The sequence below is a fragment of the Loxodonta africana genome, chromosome 9 (assembly GCF_030014295.1).
Source record: "Loxodonta africana isolate mLoxAfr1 chromosome 9, mLoxAfr1.hap2, whole genome shotgun sequence".
In the NCBI taxonomy this organism is placed as follows: domain Eukaryota; kingdom Metazoa; phylum Chordata; class Mammalia; order Proboscidea; family Elephantidae; genus Loxodonta; species Loxodonta africana.
The window spans coordinates 16,734,821-16,754,075 of record NC_087350.1 but is presented as its reverse complement, the minus strand read 5'-3'; the positions used below and the strand labels follow the sequence as shown (position 1 = coordinate 16,754,075).

Here is a 19,255-nt window from a genome sequence, read left to right as displayed (position 1 = left end):
CTGCCAGACGGAGGGTCCCTCACCCCCACACTGAGCCACTGTCCTCAGACTAGGGCATGACCTTAGGAGAGGGGCTGCCACAAGGGATGCTGGGCAGGCCTTGCAGAATTTCTTCCACCTCCCCTTCGAGGGAGAGGTAGAAATTCGTGAGGAGTTGGGATCCTTTGGTGCTGTTGAAGTCACCTTGTTTCTTACAAGGTTTACAAACAGCAGAAAGTGGTTCCTTTTTAAAAAATGTGCTTAATTTCCAGCAGATGTCACTTAAGGGGTTTCCCATTTGATACCCATGAGGGTCATTTCTTTGAATACCATCGGCACGCTCGCCCTTTGTACATGTCTTGGATAAGGAGAGGTGGCTTCCATAGCTACTACCAGCTTCTTGTTGCTCTGGAATTTTCCTTAAGACTGGAAGGAGTTAAAAATGAATCAAGTTTCAGAGCAAGAGCCGGCCAAGGCTGGGCCTGGAGGTTGAGCTCCCTCTGCACCTTCCCTGCCTCAGAGCTCTGGGACTGAAGCCTGGCCTTGAGGGGCAGGGGAGCTGTGAGATTCACAAGGCGAATGTGCATGATGGCAATGTAAGGGAAGGAGTCTAAAACAGGTTGTGCACTTCTGGCCTTTGCAGATCAGTTTGCGATGGTCCCTCCCCTAGCCCCCGTCCTGTCACTGCCACCTCAGGCCTCCCAGCCTTCCCCATCTCCCTGAGGGGGTGAGAAAAGGGCAGCAGAGCAGAATTTCAATGAGCCCTCCCTATGCTGTGACCCTTTCCTGTCCTCCAGCACAGCCTTTCCCCCACACATTCCTTTTGTCTGCCCTGCTCTCTCCAGGCTCCTGGTAGGGCATGATTCACAGTCTCCAGCCTGTACATGAGAGCTGGGCACTGGTCTCCTCCCCTACCCTAGGAGAGGGAGGCCACGACAGGAGCACCCTGGAACCCAGGTCAGTTGCACCTCTCTCCCAGCGTGTGCCATCTGCTACCTGTCAGCCTCTCTTTGCAGGCTTCCATCCCAGGCCCCAGTCAAGATGGTGGAGCAGCTGATCTGCCCCTCTTTCCTGGATCTTTCCGAGGCACCTCGTGGCCTCTGCCCTCACCTTGGCTTTTGGCACCCCCTCTCCACCTAACTCCAGCCATCCCTCAGCCTCAGGGGTCAGGCCCCAGTCTTTCCAGGAAGGCTGAGATACTGGACACCCTCAGACTCATGAGCTAGGTAGGGCAGGAAGGAGGCAGCCCTCAGGGCCTATGTCCCAGTTATGGGATGGCTCTCTCCTGGCCCAGGCCCCTACAGGGATTCTTGCTCTCTGTCTCCTGTGTCTAGGTGTCCACCCTGTGGCAAGTTTCGCTGCTAATCCGCACTCTACTTTGGAGACAGCCGTGGACGGGCGCATGGGCCCTCCTTCCCTCAGGCATTTCTCTGCACACTCAAACCAGTGTGCTCTAGCCGCGGGAGTCTGAGGAGACTAGGGTGGCATCTACTTTCAGTGATGAGTGCAGCCCGAGCCGGGAGGCTGGGAGAGGCAAGCAGGGCCCAGCTGGGCCACTGAAGCCAGCCTAGGTGTAGGAGGCATGAACCGACCTGGTAGGCGGGCTGAGACAGGGCATCTGTGATAGAATGTTCCTTCCTTCAGTGAGTGCTTGGATGTGGGCACCCCGGGGGTCTTGTGAAAATGTGGATTTTTCTCTTGGGTGGGGCGTGAGAGTCTCTATATCAAACAAGCTTTGCGTTTATGCTGAAAATATTACAGAAATAGGATGTGAATTAGAACTAGAGAATGCTTTTAGAGGAATTAATAATAGGAAGGGTAATACTTAAAGAGGAGCCACTGGTATACACACAGATCAAGCAAGCGAGAGAAGAGAGAAGACATTTGCACCAAGACCAAGAAATACAAGAGTAGGAGTCAGCTGGGTGGGGTACAGGGGAGGAAAGACATGAGAACAGACGTGGGGACAGCTCCTTAGGGAAAACTTAATGATTTTATGATTTATTGGTTGATCGATTATTATAAGTTTGAAAGAGAATGTGTTCAGTAATTCTCTGAGATTTCTGGAAAGCCTGGGGAGTGGTGGTCTCATGGCCAGAGAATGAAGGAAAAAAAAAAATTAAGAAAGAAATGTTAGTTGCAAAATCAGGAAAAATGCCGATCACATATTACCATGCTATAAATGAAAGTTTAAAAAAAAAAGCACAACAGAAGAGTTTCAGCTGCACATAATGAAAAATCAGTGACACGTGATGAGTTCATTGACATGAACTTGAAAAATACATTCTCCCTGAAAATTTACCCATGTTGATATTGAAAAAAGCGTGTGGGTTGTTCTACAAGGTGAACCCTTAACCTCATAGGTGAATCCTCAGCCCAAGCGGTAGACATCTAAGACCCTGGAGGAAGCCAGTTCACGATTTCCAGCCTGGTCAGGCCTGGGTGCCTCTCATGCTCTGGGATGAGGAAGCCCCTCCCTCTGTGACTTTTTTGCCAGAGGAAGAGGCCTGTGGAGCTGCGTGAAGAGTGCGTGTGCTCTGGAAGGCTGGAGCAGGATCTGCCTTAAATGCAAATATCCTCAGAGTGGAGCATGGCCTTGAGCCTGGAGGGAAGCCCTCTCCAGGGAAAGAGCTGGAGGCCAAGAACCTGTCACTCCTTCCTTACCCAACACTGTCTCCTCCTTCCATTTCAGGTTCCAGGTGTGGTGCAGGGAGAGCTAGTCCAGTCAGGCAGTGGGGGACGGAGGACGACCATCTTGCATATCCATGCAATCATAAGTAAGGATTTTAATTGCTCTGACTGGCTCTGTGGACCAAACATCATTTGTCTTCCTGCCAGCTGCCTAGTGGCCCTGCTTACACTACCATCCCTCTTCCTGGAGTGGCTTCTTGGGCTTAGAGAGCACATTCACTTAGACCTCCAGAAGCTGGAGCCAGGAAATGGTGAGTACTGCAGAGAACTGGGGTATTGTTACCATAAAGGGTGAGACTAGGTATGAATTGTTAGGGAGTGTGTGCTCTGGGCCCTGAGGTTCCTCACAGAGGAGGCCAAGGGACTGAGCCCTAAGAAGCATCCTGAGGTCCTGCTGCACGGTCACTGACCTCTTCACACGTGGATTTTCAAGCTTTGGATGACTGGGGTCACCTTCCTTCTGTGACTCTGAGGGCAGGCACCATGGGGCTTTAATATCCCCATCCTTGGCCTTGGTTCTCTGTGTTGAATGACAGAACCATCTGACCAGAGTCTGAAGATGGAGCTGCTCTGGCTGAGGAGACTGAGCCCCATGCCCTCCAGAGCCGTCCTTGTCCCATCCCTGCAAACAGTTTTCTTGGCTTTTCCCAGGCACTGGAGCCTTTTCTGTGCAGTTCTAATACACATCACACTGTGTGAAGTGGTAGAAAACGGGGAAGAGAGTTGGTAGTAAAAGTCCCTGACTGTTAATGGGGTCCTGGGTGGGGCTTGGTTCTCTCATAAATTCATCAATGAAATGAGGCAGGGATACTGAGTCCAGCTGGATCCCATGTGGGGTCTGCAGATCTGTCCTTTTTGGAGGGACACTTTTCCCTTGAGGCTTTCAAGTACGTGGGAAGCGTGTTTCCCCCAGTCTAAGTCTTGCCTAGAGCTGGTGTTAAGCCCTATAATTTTCACCTATTCTCCACAGTCTTGAATGGGAATCGAAAATAAAAGTTTTTTTTTTTGTTTTTGTTTTTGCTAGACAAGGTCAACAGAGGAGATGACGTACTTAACTTCTTGGGTTTAAAGTTTCCATTGGAAGAAAATTTCTAGATCAGTTTGTGTTTCTACTGAGAATTTTTCCATTTAATGAATATAAACTTCTCACACACAGAGGAATGCCTGTTTTAACTAATTTCTAAGATCCAGGTATCAAAAGTTTAGGCATGTAAGGCCTTCTGAACTAAGACAAATCAAAATAAACGGGTTTTCACATGACTTTGTAAAGTTATTATGTGCAAGTTATATTTCTTTCATGTTTTAAGCTGTTGCTTTATGGCTTTATTGTCAGATGTCTCATAACCAAGGAGTGCGTAAACTGTTGCTGTGTAGTTTAATTAACAGGAATCTACATCCCTGATAATAAATAGACTTTTTCAGTTTTTATGACTTCCCAGTGTGTCCTACCCTGATCTCATCAACTTTCTGCCTGGAGATTATTGCTATCTGTATTTGAGAAGTTTATAATTGCTGGTAACAATAACTCTGACACTCCAGTCTATTTATTTTTTTTGTTCATAACATTTTATTGTTTTTTTCAGTGAACATTTACACAGCAGATAAGTTCCCATTCAACAATTTTTACACAAATTGTTCGGTGACATTGGTTACATTTTTTATAATTCGTGAACATTCTCTTTATTTCTGTTCTCATTGTTCCCTTTCTATTAACTTAGTGTCCCCTGCCCCCTTACATTCTTATCTTTGTTTTAGAACAATTGTTGACCTTTTGATCTCATATCCCAGTAAAAACAAAAAACCCAGTGCCATCGAGTCGATTCTCATATAGATGATTTTTTTAATGGAGCATTGTACTCTCAGGTGATAGTCTTTATTTTGTGAGCCAATCTGTTATTTAGCTAACAGGTCACCTCAGGGGCTAGTTTTGGTTCAAGGGGTAAAGAGCATCTCAAGGCAATAGTCTTGGGGAGCCCTCCAGTCTCAACCAGTCCAGCCTCTCTCTTTTATATTACTTTTAGGAATTTGAGATTCTGTTCCATATTATTCTCCCATTCTGTCAGGGTCCATCTGTTGTGGCCCTGATCAGAATGGTCAGTGGTGGTAGCCAGGCACCATCTCATCTGCTTCTTCTGGTCTCAGGGTAGGTGAGGCCATGGTACTGTAGACTAGTTTCTTCTTTGAGACTATGGTTTCCTTCTTTGTCTTTTGCTCCAGATGGATAGAGACCAATAGTTGTATCTTAGATGGCACACACAAACCTTTAAGACCCAGACACTACTCACCAAACTAGGACATGGAACAATAAACTTTAACAATACTATGCTGCATGACTGAGATGTCCCACAACACTATGGTCCTAATCCTTCAAACCCATGAAACCAGTTCCCCGGGGTGTTTGATTATATCTAAGAAGTATCTGTAAATGTGACACCCAAGTCTTAATCCATAATCTCTATACCTTGTATTGTTTAGTTTTGCCCCTTTGGCACTCTCTGTAAATTTCATTATAACTGTGACTTGTTTCCCTCAGAATGCTTTTGGGTTTCATACATGTTGGTGTCTGTAGCTCTAGCCTACCCGTGTTGCTGTGTACGCATGCTCCCGTTGTATGAATGGGCCAGAATTTACCTACCTATTGTAGAGTCTATAGGATTTGGGTGGTTCAAGTCTAATTTTTGCTCCTGTGAATATTCTGCTCTTAATCTCTTCATTCTCTTTCCAGTATCCAAGTGCTCTTGTGCAATAACTCTCTAGTGAGGGGAAATCAATGAATTGTAGACTATAGCCAACTTCAAATTTACTAAAAGAACTGATGTATTTTACAAATTTTCCCTTCCACAAAATAATGTATATATATTTTATTTGTTCCATTTCTTAATCTAATGAAGTAATTTTTGCTCTTATAATCAGTGTCTAAAACATGCTCTTATAATCAGTGTATAAAACAGTATTTTACTCCTGAAAAGGCTGTGCATATTTCCCACTTTTAATTTACATTTCTATGACTCTTTGGAAACCCTGGTGGCATAGTGGTTGAGAGCTATGTCTCTCAAAAGGTCAGCCATTCAAATCCACCAGGCACTCCTTGGAAACTCTATGGGGTGGCTCTACTTTGTCCTATAGGATCGCTATGAGTCAGAATTGACTCAATGGCAATGGGCTTTTTTGGTTTTTCTATGACTTTTTAGCACTTTTTTAATAAACTTTGGAAATTTTTCCCTACAGTATAAATTTTTACACTCATTTTTGCTGCTGTTTGAGGAATTGTGAATTTTAATGTAGTTGAATTATGAATTATAAGATTTTTTCTCTATTCTGATGTCATAAAGTCATTTGCTTATAACTTCTGAAAGTATTATAATTTTACATTCTCATAATTAAAGCTGATTTACCTGGAATTGATTTTTACATATGGAGTACACAGGAATAGACTATTCCAATTAGATAATTATTTGATAAAAAACAAAGCTTTTGCCTTCTACTTGATTCCAACTTACGGTGACTGCATTTGTTGTAGAATAGAACTGAACTCCATAGGATTTTCAATGGCTGATTTTTTTGAAATAGATTGCGAGACCTTTCTTCCAAGGCATCTGTACCTTGCCTTCAACCTCCAACCTTTTGCTTGGTAGCCAAGCACTTAATTGTTTATGCAACCCGGGGACTCCAATTAGTTGATTCTGCCCCACGTATTAAAGTGCAGTGCCTTCTGTCACTACCCTGCGCTGCTTGCTGGATCTTGAGTCAACTTTCCATAGAGATTGGTGAGCCTTTTCTGGGACTGGCTATTCTTTTCTGCTTGTCCGTTGTGTATTCATATAATGATACTATACTGTCTAAAATATTATAGCCCCATTTATAAAATAAGTATACATGAATATAATTTTATATGTGATATATGTGGACTAGCTCAGGCCTTATTCCTTATAATTCCTGGGCTATTTATGGACATTTGCAATTACAAAGACATTGGAAGAATTTTTGTGATGTTAAAAAAAAATAAAATTGAAATTTTATGGAAGTGCATTGGAAATAATGATCTGTTTGTGGAGAACAGTTGTCTAAGAGTATGTGCTATCTTTTCATTTATTTCAGTCTCTTTGGAGACCATTTAATAAGGTTTTATGATTTCCTCATTGGAAGAAATTATGACATAAAAGAGCTGAACAGAAGATTTCAAAAGCTTGAGAAGACAAAGTGTTATAATGAAATGTGTGAAGACCTGGAGTTAGAATACCAAAAGGGAAGACCACACTCGGTATTTCTCAAGCTGAAACAACTGAAGAAAAAATTCAATCCTTGAGTTGCAATTTTGAAGGACTCTATGGGCAAAATATTGAATGATGCAGGAAGCATCAAAAGAAGATGGGAAGGATACACAGGGTCACTATACCGAAAAGAATTGGTCGATGTTTGACCATTTCAGGAGGTAGCATATGATGAAGAATCAATGGTATTGAAGGAAGATGTCCAAGCTGCCCTGAAGGCATTGGAGAAAAACGAGGCTTCAGGAATTGATGGAATATCAATTGAGATGTTTTGACAAACAGATGCAGTGCTGGAGGTGCTCACTTGTTATGCCAAGAAATTTGGAAGACAGCTACCTGGCTAAATGAATGGAAGAGATCCATATTTGTGCCCATTCCAAAGAAAGGTAATCCAACAGAATGTGGAAATTATGGAATAATGTCATTAATATCACGCTCAAGTAAAATTTTGCTGAAGATCATTCAAAAGCGGTTGCAGCAGTATGTTAATAAGGAACTCGCAGAAATTCAAGGGGGACTTAAAAGAGGATGTGGAATGAGGGATATCATTCTGATGTCAGATGGATCTTGGCTGAAATCAGAGAATACCAGAACAATGTTTACCTGTGTTTTATTGACTATGCAAAGGCATTCGACTGTGTGGATCATAACAAATTATGGGTAACAGTACAAAGAATGGGAGTTCCAGAACACTTAATGTGCTGATGCTGAACCTGTACGTAGACTAAGAGATGGTCATTCGAACAAAACAAGGGGATACTGTGTGGTTAAAAATCAGGAAAGGTATGTATCAGGGTTGTATCCTTTCACCATACTTATTCAGTCTGTATGCTGAGCAAATAATCCAAGAATCTAGGCTGTATGAAGAAGAATGAGGCATCAGGATTAGTGGAAGACTCATTAGTAGACTGATACATGCAGATGGCACAAACTTGCTTGCTGAAAGGGAGCAAGACTTGAAGCACTTACTGAAGAAAATCAAAGACTACAGCCTCCAGTATGGATTACACCTCACCATAAACAAAACGAAAAACCTCACAACTGGACCGATAAACAATGTCACGATAAAAGGAGAAAACATTGAAGTGAAGGATTTCATTTTACTTGGATCCACAATCAACGCCCACGGAAGCAGCAGTCAAGAAATCAAACGATGTATTGGGCAAATCTGCTGCAAAAGACCTCTTGAGAGTGTTGAAAAACAAAGATGGCACTTTGAGGACTAAGGTACGCCATGATATTTTTAATCACCTCATATGTGTGCAAAGCTGGACAGTGAATAAGGAAGACCGAAGAAGAATTGATGCCTTTGAATTATGGTGTTGGTGAAAAATATTGAATATACCATGGACTGCCAGAAGAACGAACAAATCTTTCTTGGAAGAAGTACAGCCAGAGTACTACTTGGAAGCAAACATGGCAAGACTTCAACTCACATACTTTGGATATGTTGCCAGGAGAGACCAGTCCCTGGAGAAGGACATCATATTTGGTAAGATAGAAGGTCAGCAAAAAAGAGGAAGACCCACAAGAAGATGGACTGACACAGTGGCTGCAACAATGGGCTCAAACAGCGATGATTGTGAGGATGGCCCAGGACTGGGCAGTGTTCTGTTTTGTTGTACATGGGGTTGCTATGAGTCAAATGGCACCTAACAGTAAAAACAGTTTCCTCATTAGAATCTCTTATTAATGCCATTCCTTTTTGATACCTTTTATCCTTACTAAAAATATATCTTTTTAAAATTGATTTCTCAACTGCTTGGTGCTAGTGTATATAAACAAAATATTTAAAATAACCCTTACCTGGATATTTATTTTATAACCTGATTACTGTCAGTCCTGTAATCATCTATACCGTCTTTAGGGGTTCTACATATATAATTATTTAACCTAAAATTGTAGTGTTTTTTTTTTTATCTTTAATGTTCTTACCGTCTTTACTTTTTTTCTTCTCTCTTTTTTGATATCTATCAGCTACAATCTCTAGGATAACATTGAACATGAATGGGATAATGGGTATCCTTGTTTTTTTTTACCTGCTTTTACTAGAAAAGTGTTGAAGTATTCATTACATATTTTCTTTGATGTACATTTTTTGTATATACTCATTTTCATCATTTCTTACCTGATTATGGCCATAACCTTCTAACATATCTCCCAGATTTTACATTTGCCCCCACCCGCGGTTTCTTTAAATTCTTTAAGAACTACTATATCATTTTCCATCTCTGACCAAAGGGGTAAAAATTGCTATGCATTTTACTCAGGTTAGAAGCCGTAGTCTTTTCAGAAACCGGCATGTTCCCCAGAACATGATAAGCCCACTGGCTCCAGTCACCTCTCCAGATTCCTCTGTTGTTAGGCTCCAGCATCTCACCCTGCTCTGGTCATGGTGGGGTTTGGGTCTTCCTAAAACATACCAGGCACACTCCAACCTCTTGGCCTGTGCTCTGGCGTTTCCTCCTCCTAGAATAATCTCTTCTTAGCTATCCCTTGGGTCATTCCTTCACATCTTTCAAGTCTTAGCTCAGATCATTCTTTTCAATAAATTCAATTAATTAGGTTATGGAAATCACAGGGCAAACAGCTGCCCCCCAAACTGCAGGGTCAAATAGAAAATGTGCTCCTGGGCCTCTGCTCTGGAATGGTTGTATCTGCCCAAGTGTCCCTCCAGTTTTGGGGTCAGTCGTTTGTCCTGTGACCTCAATACCATGGGTTTAGTATGTTCAGCATTTTTCTTGTTGTGAGGACAAGAGCGATGCTTCCAGGCTCTTTGCATATTGGATCAAAACCGGAAAGTCTTCATTTGTGTTTTGTATCATTACTGTTATCTACTTTCTTTTTCTTTCTTGATAACATTTATTCATGTTGCTTTTATTTTTCCAGTGCCCTAGTTTGAACATTTACTCTTTGCTATTGATGTTTTTGTTTTGTGAATAACCAGTGTATTTTCCCTTTCTCAGACCTGAAGGTCAGTGGCGCTCTTTGATTCCTGTGCCTCTCCGTTGGGAGTTGCTGAAGTCGATGAGTACGAGTGTTTGCAAAATCATCACAGAGCACTTCCAAGTTTTTAGAATTGAGAGTGCAATTTTTTTCTTTCCCTTACTAAGCCAGGTTTCACTAGCTAGTGTTTCCTAAAATGATTATTTTACTTTCCCCTGCACTAACTTAGTAAAAATAAGTGTGCTTATGTTACTGCTTATCCCGACTATGCTGCATTTTTCCTAGCACTTACCACCACGTGCTGTTATGTTTTTGTGGTGGTTGTTAGTTGCTGTGGAGTCCATTCCAACTCATAGCAACCCCGTATGTGCAGAGTAGAGCTGCTCCATAAGGTTTTCTAGGATGTGACCTCTCAGAGAAGATTGCCAGGCCTGTCTTCCAAGGAACCTCTGGGCAGCTTTGAACCACCGGCCTCTTGGCCAGCAGTCAAATGCTCAACTATTTGTGGCACGCAGAGGACCTGACATTGTATTTCATTTATTTACTGCCCACACCCAAAGAAGTTACGATCCATGTGCATCTGGATATTGCTGTTTTGCTCAGTGCTGTATCTGCTTTGCCCATGTGAAGTAGACTGTGTGTCAGTATTATCTAAATCAGTTTTAATAAGTGGAAGAGCCTGTAGGGAATCAGCCTTGCCTGAGACACACAGCTCTGCCAGGAGAAGGAGCTCCAGGTTGTCTGAATTGAATAGAATGTTTCCTTGGTCTCCTCTCCCTACTGCCCAGCAGATGATCCATGTAATTGAGGATTAACAACCAGAATAACAAGCACATTGTAGGCATATGAACAAAAATGTAATTGTCAGGAATTTAGTCTTAGGCACATTGATCTGCATTCAGGCCCTGGCTCAGCAACATACCATTTGGGCAGTATGGAGCGTGTGATTCATTGATTGTGTCTTTTCTCGGCTATAACCCGTTTGAAGCAGTATCTGCTAAGGAGAGGCATGAGGATTAAATGAGCTAGTGTGGTGAAAGCATTTTGCATAGCCCTTCAAATACTGTAGTTACTCAATAAATGCAATATTTTATCTTGAATATATCGTAGGAATGGAAGTTAGGATTTTTGAAGGCTTTAAAATATGTAACCTGGCCCACTGCAGTGAAGGAGACTTTTGAACGTGGCACTGGATCAATGTTTGCTGTGACACTGTCATACCAGGATTGATAAGGGATGACCTTGACAGCTCACTTCACCACTAGCCTATCTATTCTACAGCTGCTCAGCTGTTGAGTAAAATTGTAGCATCGAGAGTGCAGTGTAGCAGCCGTTAGTCTGCTCACTACGTGTGAGAGCCGGAGGGTAGATGCCATTTCACAGAGGCCAGTCCTGCAGCCCAGACAGTGCTCAGGGTTCAGGTAGCCATGACTGTGTGCCTTCTCAGGGCTGCAGATGAGTTCAGCGTCTAGAGGATTGATGTGTAAGTCTGCTTCCTGGGATGCACAAGCCTTTCAATAGCTGAATCCTCTGGACTTCAATGAACTTACTGGAAAATGTGAATATTAACCTCTTGCTCACAGTCAGCAAACACTAGGGCGTGCTATTCTGGTTCTTCAGAGATTGGGCTCTTTGTCTTCTTGTAACATTAGCCCGTGTTTGTGTGGGTGTCTCTGTTGAGGGGAGCAGTCACTAGTAATTGCTGTGCAGTAGCTTTGTGTCTCAAAGTTTGGAAATTGTGATGGTATCTGGATTCTTTTGTTTCCTGCCTCTCACCTGAGCTCTGTTTACCTTTTCAATACCCTTGCCTAGCTCCATGAAGGGACAGAGTTCATGACAGCACAGCCACAGGGTTATAGAAAAGTCAGTGACAGCCATGCAAAAATTCATAGTTCTCTTTTAAGCAGAGGTGTTGTCAGCTCCTGATCACCTGGAGTTCTTTAAGAAAATACGACAAGCTTAGGGCCTTGGGTTTCCAGTTTGTTTGTACAGGCCACTGGGCCTCCCATGGCTGGTGAAGGGTGGGCAAAAGGGAAAACTGCCAGTTCTGCAGTGTTTCCCAGTTGTGAACATCTCGTCCTGCTTTCACCTCATGCTTTACGTTTTGTTAAATATTCTGGTGGACCTTGTGCAAGGACGTGAACTTTTTTTTTTCCCTGCAAGGAAGTGATGATCCTGATGTGGAAATAACGCTTTCATTTTAGAGCATTTCTCCAGTTTATGGTGTGTGTTCTGACTGTTCTAGACCATATAGATAGAGAAGAATGAGAATAGAATTGATCACTGTCAAACTGTGGAGAGAACTTCATTGCGTTAGTGTTGTTAAATCTCTGAGACAGGATGCAGTCAGTGAGGAGGTGAATGCAGACAGTGAAGGGATGAGGCTGATGGCTAAACTCTGGAGTAGACCTTAGTGGAACACAGAGCCCTGTGTCAAATCTCCGTGAAATCTCAGTTCCCCAGGGCCGTCAGCCTCACCCTTCCTTTCACACACACTGGAGTGCATGGTACCTTGCTGAACCAGAACATGTGGAACGTTTCAGGATTCAGCTTTTGAGGATGTGGCTGTGGACTTCACCCAGGAAGAGTGGGCATTGCTGGATCTGTCTCAGAGGAAGCTCTACAGAGATGTGATGGTGGAAACCTTCAGAAACCTGGCCTCAGTAGGTATGGATGGCTTCTTTTTTTAAATTTATTCTTTAGTGACGAAATATACTCATCGATATTGCTCTGGTGTGTGGGCTTTGGAAGGGGAATACATTGTTAAATGAGACAAGTGTGGACATTTGCTCTCTGAAGCATGCTTATACTGCCTTCCCCATGAATACAAAGCTCTCTGTATTAAACTAACTTCTCATTTCTATTGTGGTTAATAGCCTTAAGGCTCTTTAAATGTTTTAAGTGTGAGCATTGATTTCAGAGGTTTCTATGGAGATAGAGTAAAATTTGTAGTCTAGGATCTTGTAAAAGGGTCCTCCTCTATCTCCAGAGACCCTGAAGACCAAAGTATTGATTGGCTCAGCGTCAGGGAAATGTTCATCACCCTTCCCTGTCTTCCCTCATGATACGCCTTTCTGCATGCTCACCATGTCAGCTACACCCATTTGTCCTCCCAGAGTAGCAAGAGAGCACTCACCTAGAGCCACTGCGTTGGGGGGCACTGGGAGGCAAGAATCCTTTCAAAGACCAGGCCAGCATGGAGGGAGTTATATTTGAATAAATCAGAAAAAGTCTCTTTTGGATTAAAGAGTATGTTCTTCATAGATACCTGAGCTTGCTTTTCTGGCTTTTATCAATCCTAACACACCTGTGTTCATGGAAAAAGACCATCCCTTTTTCCTCTTTTAATGTTCCATGTGCATTGTAACCTTTCTCCTTTGCTATCCTAATTATGCACTGTTTATGTCACAGTCACCCTTAATCTTCATGGATGTATTTCCTAGTAAATTGCTTTTTGAAAATTGCCAAAGTACTGAAACAGCAAAATGTGTCAGAGTCTTTCTGTTCTTACAGCTGCCTTTTCCCTCTGAGTAATTCCTTTCTTTTTTGTTTCATATTGTGAACCACAACTTAAATCATTGGGTCAGTTTCTCAAAAACTTAACAATGGAGAAAAGCTATCCACTGAAAATATATTACGATTCATGAAAAATGACACCTGGTCCTCCATGGTAGTAGAAATGTGCGAATTACATGGCATTGAAGATCAAGATAACGAGAAAACACATGTGAGGTGAGTGTCATTCACTAGAGAGACAGCAGTGCTTCAGGAGAGTCTTAAGAAGGTGTCATGGCATTAAAATATTTATATGTGATGGAAGGAACCCAGGTGGCACAAATGGTTAAGCACTCGACTACTAACCAGAAGATTGGAAATTCGAACCTACCCACTTACTCTGCAGGAGAGATACCTGGCAGTCTATTTCTGTGATAGTTATAGCCAAGAAAACCCTATGGGGCAGCTCAAGTAGAGCTGTCACATGGGGTCACTATGAGCTAGAATCAGCTCAACAGCACCTAACAACAAAAATAATACATGCATACACATATGTATATATGGAGCCCTGGTTGCACAGTGGGCTAAGAGTTTGGCTGCTAACCAAAAGGTTGGCAGTTCAAACACAACAGCCGCTCCTTGGAAACCTCATGAGTTGCCATGAGTTGGCCTCTCAACCCTTGACTCAACAGAAATGAGTCTATATATATATGTGTGTGTGTATGTATGTGTGTGTGTGTGTATATATATATGTATAAAAACAGAACAAAACCTGTTGCCATTGAGTCAATTCTACCCTATAGGACAGAGCAGAACTGCGCCACAGGATTTCCAAGTTGCAGCTTGTGGATTCAAACTGCTGACCTTTTCTTTTTTTTTGGTGTAGCAGCTGAGCTCTTAACCACTTGGATCTATACATATATACATATATATATGGATACATATCCATATATGTGTCCATATATATATACACACATATACAGTCACAGATCACTTAATGTCCACAGTACATTCCGTGAAGTAGGCTTTGTATGTTGCGTGAACACCACATTATAATAGGTAGTCCCTGGGTGATGAATATCTGACTTATGCCAGCTTGTGTACAGCCTGTAGGTATGAACCAACTCTTATAAAACTTACTGTATTAAAAATTCAAGGTACATACAGTGATTCATAATAACGAACAGACACTACTTTGCAACATGCATCAGAACATTATTGTTATTACTGTGCTATTATGGTAAAGATATTGTAGCGTATCAGAATTTCTGGACTCAATTATAACCTTATGGGACCATGGACGTACATGTGATCAGCTATTGCCTGAAAATACATTTTGAAGCGCTTTACGTGTATTTCAAACTTGTTACCATTGAGTCTATTCCAACTCATGACAGAGCTGCTGGGTGAATTTGAACCACCAATCTTTAGGTTCTAGTCAAGGGTAAATCTTTTCTGCCATCCAAGTATCTTATATTTGTATGTAAAACCAGGTCTTATATTGTGTGTTCATAGAACTTTCACAGTATACTATTTTCATAAATGTGAGTCAAATATTGAGTATTTGAAACATATTTCACTTATGTATAATTATCAGAAAACCCGATATTTTAGAAACAGAGTGAAAATAATAGTAGCCGCACTGCCAGATGATTTAATCTATGAAACATGGGACAATTTAGGGCAAAAAAATACATGTTTACCATATGTGTTAGTGGTGAAATGGTTACAGATTTGTATCCAACAACATGCTGCCTATTTTTGACAGGAGGCATATGGTAGAGAATCTCTGTGAAAGTAATGAACACAATCAGTGTGAACAGACCTTCAACTGGATCCCAGATCTTTCTGTGCTCAGAAGAACACCTATGGAAGCATACCCTTCTGAATGCCTTGAATGTGGAAAATCCTTGATGGATCATTCATCACTTACGCATCATATCAGATCTCACTCCGGATGCAGTGCCTCTCAGTGTAGGGAATGTGGAGAATCCTGCACTTGTCCCTCTTACCTCAGCACTGCTGTGAGAACTCTTACTGGGGAGAAACCCTATGCACATAAGGAATGTGGGAAAGCCTTTCATAACTCCTCAGGCCTCACTGGACATGTAAGAATTCACAGTAGAGAGATGCCTTACGAATGTAAGGAATGCGGCAAAGCCTTTTGTCATCCTTCAAACCTGAATAGACACATGAGAATTCACAGTGGAGAGAGGCCTTATGAATGTAAGGAATGTAGCAAAGCCTTTAGTCAGTTCTCACACCTTACTAAACATATAAGAAGTCACAGTGGAGAGAGGCCTTATGAATGTAAGGAATGTGGCAAAGCCTTTCATCAGTCCTCCAACCTCACTACACATATGAGAACTCACAGTGGAGAGAGGCCTTATGAATGCAAAGAATGTGGGAAAGCCTTTAGTCAGTCCTCAAATCTCACTGCACATATAATAACTCACAGCGGAGAGAGGCCTTATAAATGTAAGGAATGTGGTAAAGCCTTTCGTCATTCCTCACACCTCACTAGACATATGAGAATTCACAGTGGAGAGAGGCCTTATGAATGTAAGGAATGTGGCAAAGCCTTTCGTCAGGCCTCAGACTTCACTAAACATATGAGAACTCACAGTGGGGAGAGGCCTTATAAATGTAAGGAATGCGGCAAAGCCTTTCGTCAGTCCTCAGACTTCACTACACATATGAGAACTCACAGTGGAGAGAGGCCTTATGTATGTAAGGAGTGTGGCAAAGCTTTTAATCAGTCATCACACCTCACTGTACATATGAGAAGTCACAATGGGGAGAGGCCTTATGAATGTAAGGAATGTGGCAAAGCCTTTAGTCAGTCCTCAAACCTCACTGAACATGTGATAATTCACAGTGGAGAGAGGCCTTATGAATGTAAGGAATGTGGCAAAGCCTTTAGTCAGTCCTCAAACCTCATTATGCATAAAAGAACTCACAGTGGAGAGAGACCTTATGGATGTAAGGAATGTGGCAAAGCCTTTCGTCATTTCTCACACCTCACTACACATATGAGAGTTCACAGTGGAGAAAGGCCTTATGAATGTAAGGAATGTGGAAAAGTCTTTACTCAGTCCTCAAACCTCACTATACATATGAGAAATCACAGTGGTGAGAGACCTTAAGTAAAGAATGTGGGAAAACCTTTAGTCAGACCTCTAACCTCACTATACATATAAGAAACCACAGTGGTGAGAGGCCTTAAGTAAGGAATGTGGGAAAGCCATTAGTCAGTCTCCAGTTCTTACTGAGCATAAATAACCTCGCAGTGGGAGAGAGTTTGTGAATATAAGGAATATGGGAAAGCATTTAGTTGTTATTCCTTATCCTTCACTGAATACATAAGAAATCACCCTGGGAGAGAAACATTTTGAATATATGGAATGTGGGAAACTCTTTTATGAATCCTCAAACCTTACTAATCACATTAAAAAATCACAGTGGAGAGATAATTTAAATGTAAGGAATGTCAGAATGTTTTCAGATGTCCCACTTCCTTTGGAACACATCTGAGAAAGATAGTGGAGAGAAACAATGTGTGTTTCAGTAATGTTGGGTAGCTTTGATCTTTTTTTTTTTTTTCTTACCTGAAAGAACATATATAGCAGAGAAACCATGTAAGTGTAAGGAATGTGGGGAAATTTTTTTTTCTCTTGTATTTTCAAAGACGTTCTAATTTGCGCGCATGGGAAAACCTTCCCTAGGCATAGGAGTTGTGAGTGGTGACACTGGAGAGACATCATGTAAATGTAAGGTTCCTGGGAGCACCTACAAGTCTTTTTAAATTCTTAGATGTCGTGAGCTACTACACTGTGGATAAATCCTATGAATGTAAAAGATGATGGACGCCTTCAGTGTCCCTCCTTACTCAGGACACCAATGAAGCCTCACACACTAGAGAGACACTGTGACTATAAGCATTGTGCAAAAGCCTTCATTCACATGTGTTTTGAAGCACATTTTCTTTTTATCAACTATGTTAAATTTTAATTTTAATTTTTTTTTTCAGAGTATAAAGCAATGTGTTCTCATTGTAGAAAATTTGACTTTAATTGAAAAGAGTGTGGAAAAAGCAGAAATTACTTAAAATCTCACCACTCTTGTGTGGTCAAATGAGTTGTTTTCTGTGGTATTTTTACTTGGTTCTTTGGAAAAACAGCTTGACGAATTTTTTTTGCCCGTAAACCCTGAGGAGTTATCTTTGCTCTGGTTTTCTACCCCTGAGAATTTTTTGCCTTTGTCCAGGTTGCTATTTCCTGGGTATGCTGTAAACAACTTGATGATTTGATACTTTTTATTTAGCCCTGGGATGCAATCTGCCCTGTAATTGGTCTATTTTATGCACTTTGAGGGATTGGTCAACGTATTATGCAAATTGAGTGATTTGCAGTCCACCGAAGGGATTGATGTCTTTGTGGTCCTGCTGGGAGGGCCATACCTTGAGACTGACAAGGAGTTTGCTTATATAAGCAGCCAGCCCACAGGTTTTTAGAGGCAAGAATGGAGAAGCAGAGAGAGAGAACGCAGGGAACCTCCTAAAAGAGCTGTAACACTGAAGCCAGCAAGGAGCCCAGAAGGGGGCCTGTGGCAGCGATGACTGCAGAAAGCTACTATTAGGAAAGTAGCTAAGAGCTAAGCAAGCTGCTACGCTGGTTGTGTGTTGGGCCAGTTGGCAGCGGAGAGGTCGACAAAGGCAAAGAGGCCTTTGTGGCCTTGTAGGGGCATGCAGTGTCAAGAGGGAGCATGCATGACCAAGAGGAGGCCTTCACTACCGAGAGAAGGCCTGTCCTGATGGGGCCAAGAGGAGGTCTGTCCTAAGGGTTTGAGAGAGGATGGGCACTACCAAGTGGGTGCAGGCATGGCCAAGAGAAGGGCCTCCCTGCTTGCATAGCCAGGAAGAGCTGAGAGAGCTGTCCCGCATCGAAGAAGCTATGGAAGGGTGTGCTCACCACTTCAGGAAATCCAGAACTTGCCCATGTGCTTCCCGATCCTGATCTCAAGTTGTTCCTGTTGCCTCCAGGCTGATCCTGATCCCAGGTTGTAGCCTGTTACTTCCCTAATAAACCACATAACTGTTGAGTATGGCCTGTGAGTTATGTGTGACCATTGTGACAAATTATCAAACCCTTCAGAGAAGTATGGAGTGCCATGGGAGAAAATGGCCGGCGTCAGAAATGATGAAGTTTGACCTCCACCTCATAGGAAGCAGCTCCGCCCTGATCCTGCTTCTTATTGTTCCTCAGGAATTTGGAAGATTCCTTGAGCCAGAACACACTTGGTAGTTTGGTTATTTTTTTTCAGCCTTAATACAAATAAATGTTTTTAATAGAATCAGGGTTGTACTGTGTGTTTAGTGTAGTAGTGGATATTTTTGCATTCCCCTTTCTCCCTAAACACTATCATGATCCCTGGTGGACTGATGAGGAAACTGCACAGAAAGTTTTAACCCAAAATCATTCCGCAGAAATGCACCTGTCTGAAATAGCAGTGTGGCCAGCAGGGTTTGTATGGACAGATGGCTCTTTCTGGGGTCCTAGGGCAATGATGGGTCCACACAGAGCCCCAGTGTGACCTGTCTGCAGTGGTACTTCTGTCCCATACTGACACAGAGCCTTGTCGGGGTAATTCTGACAATCCAAGGGTGTGCCGTGGGCCAGGAATTGATGCTGCAGTTGCTGGGCTTCACTGGAATACTAGTTCCTGCCTCACCTGCAGAGCCTGGAAAGTATGGAAGCCCAGCTAGAATTCCTGTATTAGGGGGGGACAAGGCAAGGGATTGTTGGACCTGTAGGTTCCCACACTGAGCTGGGAGCTGCCTAACTGACTCCTCATGTAAGGGGCTGGGGAAATGG

The 19,255-nt window shown here is 42.5% G+C and overlaps 1 protein-coding gene across 1 annotated transcript; it reads left to right on the top strand.

Moving 5' to 3' along the window:
* The first annotated feature begins 1,681 nt into the window (after positions 1–1,681).
* On the top strand, positions 1,682–18,485 carry LOC104847014 (zinc finger protein OZF-like). The gene is made up of 4 exons (XM_010600656.3): positions 1,682–2,921; positions 12,431–12,554; positions 13,475–13,619; positions 15,151–18,485. Exons 1-4 carry the CDS (start codon positions 2,919–2,921, stop codon positions 16,526–16,528), a joined length of 1,650 nt encoding a protein of 549 aa, XP_010598958.2. The 5' UTR covers positions 1,682–2,918; the 3' UTR covers positions 16,529–18,485.
* Positions 18,486–19,255: the final 770 nt, after the last annotated feature.